The 10,142-nt window shown below is 43.3% G+C and overlaps 1 protein-coding gene across 2 annotated transcripts in view; it reads right to left on the bottom strand.

Annotated features, from left to right (window-relative positions):
- Positions 1-10,142, bottom strand: part of PLK4 (polo like kinase 4) — a 29,915-nt gene extending 19,773 nt beyond the window's left edge. Inside the window, exons 1-6 of one of the 2 annotated variants that reach the window (XM_056563577.1) lie at positions 9,498-9,832; positions 7,841-7,936; positions 7,636-7,731; positions 7,444-7,558; positions 5,197-6,217; positions 1,146-1,246 (exon numbers count right to left, since the gene is read on the bottom strand). In XM_056563577.1, coding sequence (XP_056419552.1) covers positions 1,146-1,246; positions 5,197-6,217; positions 7,444-7,558; positions 7,636-7,731; positions 7,841-7,936; positions 9,498-9,626 — 1,558 coding nt within the window. In that variant the 5' untranslated portion in view covers positions 9,627-9,832. Of the gene's footprint in view, positions 1-1,145; positions 1,247-5,196; positions 6,218-7,443; positions 7,559-7,635; positions 7,732-7,840; positions 7,937-9,497; positions 9,833-9,853 lie in introns of those variants that run through there. The other variant, XM_056563583.1, reaches the window with a different exon arrangement.

Here is a 10,142-nt window from a genome sequence, read left to right on the forward strand (position 1 = left end):
CGTTGGCTGTCCGGGCATGCTGGGAGTTGTAGTATTGCAACATCTGGAGGGCCACAGTTTGAAGACCGCTGCATTAACCCCTTCCATGTTAAAAGTTCAAATCACCCCCTTTTCCTATATAAAAACATGTAAACATAAAAAAATAAACATATTTGGTATCGCTTCGTACGTAATTGTACAACCTATGAAAACATTATGTATCCTGTACGGTAAATGTAAAAAAATACCAAACCACAGATTTGCAATTTTTATAATATCCCAGAAAAAAGTTAAAAAGCGATTAAAAAGTCAGATCAATACCAAAATGGTACCGATACAAAAAACAGATTATGGCGCAAAAAATGAGCCCTCATACAGCCTGGTATGTGGAAAAAAAATAAAGCTACAGGGGTTAAAAAATGGCAATTAAATTTTTTTTTTTTAAAAAAGTTCAGAATTAGTAAAACATGACGTAAACGATACAAATCTGGTATCACTGTAATCAGGCGCCTAAAGTATAAAACTAACATGTTACCTCAACCACAAAGTAAATGGCGCAGAAAAGAAAACCACCAAATCTGCAAAATTATGTTTTACTATTTCAATTTCACTTCCCTAAATATAATATATATATATATATATATATATATATATATATATATATATATATATATATATATTTTATTTTTTTTTGGGTTCAGAGAATATGTTATTGAAAAATTAAAAGGTATCATTATAGTAGGTATTTATGGCTATTATAGGGCGAGGAGGAAAAAATTAGAGCGTAAAAGCGAAAATTGGCCGGACAAGTGGATCGTCATGAGGGACAAGTAGATTTTGCTCCATTTTAGTCCTGTGGACAAGTAGTTTTTTTAATAACATTTCCACACCCCTGGTGAACCAAGCCTAACACCCTATCCTGTGATGCATCACCCTCCAATAGAACTAGCCAAACACGGACTTATGCAGGACTCGGCTTTTACGTGTCACAAGAAGCAGCAGGGTCGAGAAGGGGCTGAGAAACATCAGAATGGCAGCTGCGGGAGATTGGGGTAGATTTGTATGGTCTTTATTATGTTTAACATATCACAATATCACTAGGTAGTTCCATGGGTCACAAGCCGACTATTCAGCACATTCTGTAGCACACCACAATGCACACTTACCATTTAGTTGCATGGCTCCGAACCATTGCTGCACAGTGTCAGCTTGGCCCCTTTCATCAGACCTGACACCTGAGAGTTGTGGAGGACAGAAAAATTCAGACCTTAAATCAAAAGAAAAAAAGCAATGTTAAAACTCTCCAAATGGATAACACGCGCACGATGCACATGTGTAATTCACAGACTAATGGTGTGCGTCTGAGGACATGGCATACAGCTGGGCACAAATCCACTGCAGGATGCCAGCGGGAACTTGTGGGTGACATACATGGCTTCATTCCACAAGTTCAGAACTGGCAAGGTATATGATGTCTATCATTTAGTCCATTTCTGACTTTTTTCTACAAGTATATGTTGTGGAACCAGAATAAAATGACTTTTTATCAGTCAGGTTTGTATAATAAAGCGTATAGATTTAAAAAGGACACAAAGAATCCATCATGGAAGCCCCTTCCTTTATCCCAATAATGGCTCACATGTGGAGTAACAATCTCCTCACCCTTTTTTTTAAATACAATAGGAAACATGAGGGGAATTCATTAATTGTTGCCTTGTATGTGCACTATTTTGTGTTTGATGTTCCCTCCTGCGCCAAATTCATCAAAAGTCACACACCACTCGATTTACTGGTTCCTTCGCCCATGGTACCTGTTTAGACTGCTTTACATGAGTGTGGGTTTGTGTCTACTGCAAAAAACTAGTCTAAAAGCGCTGCAAATGGTGGTTCACTTTCAAATGTAAATCAAAAGCAAAAGCCTCACAAAAGTAGCATGGGAAGTGACAGACTTTTTGTGCGACAATTTTAGACTAATAAAAAAAATTTAAAAAAAAGGGTTCTAAATAGCTTGATGAATTCCCCTCCAGATCACGAATAAAGGAAACGTCACTACTTTACAATAAGTGGACAATAAACTGCCATGGGATGGACCCTTTACAATGGCAGCGGATACCACCAGGGGTAGTGGACGCCGACCTTATTGCCGCAGCATCACATGCTCATGAGCTGTGCCTGACACTGCCATTTATGCTGAACTGCTATACCAGACAGAGCCAATGGACATTGGGGGAGATTTATCAAAACCTGTGCAGAGAAAAAGTGGAGACGTTGCCCATAGCAACCAAATTGTTTCTTACATTTTTAAGAAGGCTTCTAAATAATTAAAGAAGCAGTTTGCTATGGGCAACTGGTCAACTGTTCCTCTATACAGGTTTAGCTAAATCCCCCCCCCACTATGAAGTGGCGCTCCTTATGGAAAAACAGCAACAAAAACACGGTAAAACCTCAACGTGTGAACACAGCCCCAGGAGATTACACAAATAAACCTGAAGCCTTTTGAAGCAAGCAGGCCAGATATAATGTGGGTCTATGTTTTTGTTTCCATTTAATGTATACGTATTAAAAACTTGGGATAAAAGAAAGCACGTTAACGGATGCCAAAAACATATGCTGCTGTATGCCACAAAAGCAGAATCTGTTCCCTTACATTACAGAATATGTAATGCAGTGTAAAGGGTTGTTTTTTTTACCATACACAATATAGCTGTTGACCCTTTGTATACAGCAAAATTAAACATATTGCAAACGAAAAATAAAATGTGAACAAAATAAATAAGAATGTTAACAGCAGCCATCCCCAACCGAAATCCAGAAGACTGGGATGTGTCCATTCCAATCTCAAACAATGTGCACAACAGAACTATTACCACAATCCTGTAACCTTACAATGACAATTCATTACGGTTCTAGATAGAAGAGAAATAGGTGTTCAGGTGGCATCTTAGAACGTGGCACTGACATTTCAGAATATTTGCAATCCTAATCACACCTATAGTGACGTTTCATTCCTAACCAGACCTTCATCAGAAATCCATATCACTGCGGAGGACGGTGTAGTTGGTAGAATGGGCCAATTGCTGTGAAACGTGTGGTGTAGGGCAACCTATAGTCGCACCACAGCACACTTGTTTCACGTCAATATATGTATGTTAAAGATTGCATTTATGTTTTCTGAAAATGCAGAGCCAAGTTTTTCGTTACTGCCTATCTAGATCTCGGATGTGGTAACAGTAGGAGGACAAATGCAAATATAGCTACGTGAACTGCAACACACAATACCATGCCCCAGTATATCAGGCACATAAATTCCCTTCTATCATAACAACAAACTGGCAGAGACCAGACAGGTCACTTCTAGCTGCCCTCCTCTGTACCAAGTGAACAAGCATTCTTAAATATTCAGGAACATTCCCCCTACGCATTCTCTCTTTACCTTCTCAAACCTGCAGAACACCATACAGTCATGTTGCCGGAAGAAACTAGATATGTAACTGAGATGTGTTTTTATACCAGTGACATCAGTATGACAGGAACGTTGCCGTAATACCCCAGAGCCCAGGCAGCCATCTGCTAATAGTCCACAGGGGACTCTGCGTACTCCTCTACATCCAGCAGGTCCTAGTAATTACATAGTAACTGGCATTGCCACACAAATGGGGCTCTGTGTACTCTGGGGGTGATCACTTCTACCTCCACCATCATATGTCTATTTAACATACAAACATGATGTTCACTTGTTTTGGATCATTATTTATGTCCTTTTCTCATTTCCAGTGACATGAATGACAGTAGTGGGAAAATGCCAAAACTGCTAGTGTGCCCATACAGTAGGGATCGACCGATATTGATTTTTTTTTAGGGCAGATACCAATAATCTATGACTAGATATGAACGAACTTACAGTAAATTTGATTCGTCATGAACTTCTCGGCTCGGCAGTTGATGCCTTATCCTGCATAAATTAATTCAGCTTTCAGGTGCTCCGGTGGGCTGGAGACTCTTTCCTAGGACTGTATCCACCTTTTCCAGCCCACCGGAGCACCTGAAAGCTGAACTAATTTATGCAGGATAAGTCATCAACTGCCGAGCCGAGAAGTTCTTGACGAATCGAATTTACTCTAAGTTTGCTCATCTCTATCTATGACCTTTCAGGCTGATAGCCGATAACTTATACCGGAATATCGGTATGTTATCGGCCATTTTAACCCCCCGGCCCCGCAGAAGCCGCTGCAGATCAAAGATTTAAAGCGGGCGCTTTAAATCAATGAACTGCAGCAGTATTTGTGGGGCCAGAGACCTCCGCCCGCTTCCCTCCCCCTGCCTGTCCTGGGGTCCTCCCTAGTCCAACCACCACCGCCGCTGCCCTATTGCCTCCCCCATTCCCGGTTTTATAATTACCTGTTCTCGGGGCCCGGGGTCCGCGCTACTTCTAGCTCCGGCGGCGTCCTGAGCTGTCACTGTGCGCACTGACAGTGACATCGCGTTGAGGACGTCACTCGTCATTGCGCAGCGCACAGCAATAGCGCAGGATGTCGCAGGAGCCAGAAGTAGCGCGGACCCCGGGAACAGGTAATTATAAAACCAGGGATGGGGGAGGCAATGGGGCAGCGGCGGCGGTCTCTGGCCAGGGAGGCGGGGCATTATCGGCAAGGTAATTGCCAATACCGATAATGTCCAAAATCGTGAATAAAGACTTAACGGAGTACTCCGCTGCTCAGTGTTTGGAGCAAACTGTTCTGAACGCTCTAGCCAGCATTGGGAGCTCACGACGTTCTAGCACCGCCCCTCAATGCAAGTCTATGGGAGGGGGCGTGACATCCGTCACGCCCCCTCCCATAGACTTGATTGAGTGGCGTGATGTCATGAGAGGGGGGGGGGGTGCTATAACGTCACAACCTCTGGCTCCAGCGTTTTGAACAGTTTGCTCCAAACGCTCAGCAGCGGAGTACACCTTTAACAGGGGTATGCCCACCTCTAGACGTTAAAAGAAATCAAGCTGCTCAGCAATGCTTAGAAGCTGCATAGAGAATGAATGGAGCTCTGGCTGTACATGTGCAGTGTGCTCCCATTCACTCTGTGGAACATTTTACTATCAGCTTGATAGGGGAAAACTTCTTGACATGGGAAAACACCTTCAAAAAGGAATGTCCACGTGTCAGGATGGGGACCAGCAAGCAACCATCAGAAGGTATCAGCAGGTAAACAGATTTTACTTACAGAGTTTTCTCTTTGACTGGAGGAGAGGGAAGTCTATCCAAAGAGCCATGGGCAGCTTTCTCTGGAAACATCTGAGGTAGATCTCCATAACTGTTGGCAGGAGAGGATGTGGAGGTCCTGTACCCACTTAGGTGACCAGGCTTATTCAATGTCTCCACAGAGTGGCATCTGTCCGCAAAGCTGTTTGGTTTACTATGTGTCTGACTACGAGAGGTGCCAGTTCTGTCAGAAGAGTGAGCCCTTCGAAGGTAGCGGGAACGGGGCCTCTCTTCACTGACGACAGTTTTCCTCCCCCTCCTCTCAGAGTCATTTTCCTCTCGCTGACAACTGTAGAAGCTTCCACCATCCACTGTTAAACCATCATTCGGTTGTCTATCCTTGAATTGAAAGATATTCATCTTGCTGGGAAGCGAAGGTCCTGACAAAATCCTTTTTTCCTGTAAGCGCCCACTAACACTAACCCCAGAAGAACCAGTAAATCCTGTAGAAATGGTAGCATGACCACTGTCTATGGAGTCTTCTACAGCTCCGATATCGTCACAGGTGGAGGAGGATCGTGCCGTCATAAATGGATGGTCCAGCACAGATGAAAGACTTAACCGATCCGCAGGGTTTTTGCGTAGCAACTGAAAGATCAGATCCTTCGACGCCCTAGACAAATAACTGGGCATCTCATAGTCTGCCAAAACTATCTTATTCAGAGTGTTCTTCACAGTGTCGGTGTCAAAAGGAGGTCTCCCAACAAGAAACGTATACAACATGCACCCAAGGGACCAAACATCAGATTCAAGACCGTGCGCACTCCTGGTAGCAATCTCAGGGGCAATGTAGTTTGGTGTTCCGCACATTGTGAAGTGCTTTTCATTCGGCAATTTCAACTGAGCTGCTAGTCCAAAGTCTGCAATCTTAATATTCATGTCGCTGGAGAGCAGGAGGTTGGAAAGAGTGAGGTCCCTGTGCAGAATGCCATGAGAATGTAGATACAGCATCCCCTTCACTATCTGGTCCATGAAATGACAAGCTGCAGAAAACAATGAAAAGTGGACATGGATTCAATTCTGGTGGAAATGTACTAACACCAGTGGAAAGTGCAATGTCAAGATAAGGTCATCTCTGTATAAGGCTATGGCTCCAAGGTCAGAATAGACTGACTCATATGGACACTTAGGACCAAGAGAGACCAGAAGTACTCAGCTGTCTCTACATGTACACTGAAGACTGGCTCTACAGAAAGTGGGTGGGATTCTCAGCACCCGGATGCCCACCGATGAAGACTTGACATGCGATATGTCTCTAAAGCTTGTGAACAGATTTTTATTTATTTTATTCAGTACAGTTACACATTAAAGGACAACATGTAAACAAGGTGATTTACATTGAAGGCATCCTATAAACGTGTAGTGAAATGTATTCCATTTAAAAAGGGGTATTCCAGGAAAAAACATTTTCCTTTATATCAACTGGCTCCAGAAAGTTAAACAGATTTGTAAATGACTTCTATTAAAAAATCTTAATCCTTCCAATAGTTATCAGCTGCTGAAGTTGAGTTGTTCTTTTCTGTCTGGCAACAGTGCTCTCTGCTGACATCTCTGCTTGTCTCAGGAACTGCACAGAGTAGAAGAGGTTTTCTATGGGGATTTGCTTCTACTCTGGACAGTTCCCGAGACACGTATCATCAGAGAGCACTTAGACATTAAAGAACAACTCAACTTCAGAAGCTCATAATTACTGAAAGGATGAAGATTTTTTAATAGAAGTAATTTACAAATCTCATGAACAAAGACAAGAAAGTGGGGAGAGCACACAAGGGGCTATATCACCTATCAATATGCGAATATTTGAACCTCCTCAAAGTCTCCTGTGGGGTGCACGTACACAGATATGAAGCAACAAATGAAACAAACAAAAAACACATAGGAGCACTCACCGCAAGGCAGAGACAGTCGGGTCCAGGAGTCCAGTAACGGGTAGCCGGGTCACGGCATAGGCGCTGGTAAAGCGTGGTGCTCGGAGGCTACGCCGGCAGTGGAAACTAGGCTCGGAGCGCCACACCTTACCAGCGCCTATGCTGTCTCTGCCTTGCGGTGAGTGCACCTACGTGTTTTTTGTTTGTTTAATTTACAAATCTGTTTAACTTTCTGGAGCCAGTTGATATATATATTAAAACAAAAAAAAAAAGTTTTTTTCCTGGATAACCCCTTTAATGTATAGCGGTAGCTAGTATAGCTTGTACTACTTTCCACTTACCTTCTTTTTCAGTAAATGGTTTCTTCCTGTTCTTTAAGTATCTGTTCATCTCTCCATTGTGGCACATTTCCAATATCAGGTATACATAATTACCGTCTTCAAAATAGTTGTAAAGCTAAGGGAAAAAAAGATTATTGAAAACGCATATAGAAAGAATTCCGAAAGACAACTCTATGTGCAGAAAACTCATACCTCCAAGATAGATGGATGCTTCAACTGGCAGTGGATCTCCACCTCATTGCGCACCCGCTGCACCATGCCCACCCGCTGCATTGCTTTTTTGTCGATCTAAATCCATAGAAGACATATTAGACAATTGAGCAGATCCAAAATAGTTCTGCCAACTGGCAAACCAAAAATGATGCCTGCCGTATAATAGAATTTCCACAGAACTTACCATTTTGATAGCAACCTCGATGCCAGTATTGATGGACTGTGCCCTGTAAACACAGGCAAAAGAGCCTTTTCCGAGGAGGTTGAGGACATTGAAGTCCTAAAAGAGAAATAAGGATTGGTCATAAAATTGCAGACCTAAAGAAGAGATAATATACAGTGATCCCTCAACATACAATGTTTTTTTCTGGACCATTGTAACTTGAAACCAGACTCAACATACAATGCTACAGACAGTCCAGATCAGTGAGACATTTCACAACTGGAGAAACTGACCAATCAGAATGGGCATTTTACTGGTAAAACCCTTGTATTACTGAAGTGCATGCACTGACCGACTGTCTGGTAGCGCCCCCCTACAGTACAGGGAGGAACTACAAGTTCTGTACTACTCCTTAAAGGGGTTATCCATGAAAAAACTTTTTTTTATATATCAACTGGCTCCAGAATGTTAAACAGATTTGTAAATTACTTCTATTAAAAAATCTTAACTTCAGAAGTACTGAAAGGATTAAGGTTGTTCTTTTCTGTCTAAATCCTCTCTGATGACACCTGTCTCGGGAACCGCCCAGTTTAGAAGAGGTTTGCTATGGGGATTTGCTTCTAAACTGGACGGTTCCCGAGACACGTGTCATCAGAGAGCACTTAGACAGAAAAGAACAACCTTAACCTCAGAAGCTCATAAGTACTGAAAGGATTAAGATTTTTTAATAGAAGCAATTTACAAATCTGTTTAACTTTCTGGAGCCAGTTGAGAGAGATTTTATATATATATATATATATATATATATATATATATATATATATATATATATATATATATATATATATATAAAAAGTTTTTTCCTGGAATACCCCTTTAACTGTGCCAGGGTTAGCTACTCCTTTGGACACCAAGTAAGGGCGGCTCTATTTGGGACACTGTGTGTACTGTATAGGACCCTGAAGAAGCTCCTGTCCTCTACATAAACCATTGTTTCCCAACCAGGGTGCCTCCAGCTGTTGCAAAACTACAACTCCCAGCATGCCCGGACAGCCAACGGCTGTCCGGGCATGCTGGGAGTTGTAGTTTTGCAACAGCTGGAGGCACCCTGGTTGGGAAACACTGACATAGACAGTGATTTACAGCTCCCAGCAGATCTTTCTTACTTTTATATCTAAAGACTTGTTTTATCTATATTAGTTTATGGATGACATTTTGGAGCTTCAGAACCAATTACCAGGTTTCCATAGAGTTCTGGTCTCAACATACAATATTAATCGGTTCCAGGCCGACCATTGTAACTTGAGGGACCACTGTATAGGCGTAACCTCAGATAGGTACACATATAGATTTCTTACAATAAGTGATGATCATATTGAGATCTAAAAAAAGGTAAATCTTGTGTGTTAAGTCATCAGGTCGCCTCTTTCTCCACAAGTTTTCGGTGTATTTTACATGACATAAAATAGATCAGTTAATAGAGAAGTACAGTGAGGACCCCCACATCGAAAACAGCAGCGATCAGTTTGCTTCCATTCTCTGGATAAGTCTGGAATAAGTTTCCCAAGCAGAACTCATTCAGATTAAGCGGTTCTTCCCACTGATCTATGTCATGTACTGAGGCAGACATGATGACAACACACCAGGATGCCCAGTCCCATCCAGATCGCCCTGGTACCTCGATGCTGTTCTCTCCTTGGAGCAGAGGCTTGAGGCCCCCTCCCGGCTGCTTGTCATGTCCTCGATCTGGAGGCTGGTCTCTGGCGGTGAGGTTGGGGAAGAGGAAGGTGAGGACCTTCTCCAGCATGGTGTGCAGCAGAGTAGATGTGCACTATGAGCAGGACGTCCCCGGGATCTTCTCAATCCATCCCGGTTCTGTTCCCGCTGTCCCAACTGACAGCACAACCACAACATGACAACAAGTCTCAGCAAACACAACAGCACCAAGGGAGGAACGCGTCAGCCCCGGGGGACGCCACAGCAACTACCGCTGGCACCATAGCAACCGGAGAGCCCCCGCCGCACAGCGCTTACCTCTATCCTGCCTCCTATGCTGCTCGCCATGCTTCTGCTTAGCTCTGGCCCGGTTCATCCTCGCTAGATCACTACAGCGCCCGGAATTGTATCGACCACCAGACCATGTGGGCACGGAAGGCTAGGGCTCTCGGCGCCCGGTCCCATTTCGGCGACGCAGGTTGTTTTCAAAAAATCCGCCCGTTATAGTCACGTGACGCGATGCAGGTGACGTCAGTGGAAATGGTCCGCGCGCCCAGTAGCTCTCAGCGGACAGCGTCCTGTCTGTTGTCAATAAAGTTTTTTAGTG

Source organism: Hyla sarda, chromosome 1, assembly GCF_029499605.1.
Source record: "Hyla sarda isolate aHylSar1 chromosome 1, aHylSar1.hap1, whole genome shotgun sequence".
Classification (NCBI taxonomy): domain Eukaryota; kingdom Metazoa; phylum Chordata; class Amphibia; order Anura; family Hylidae; genus Hyla; species Hyla sarda.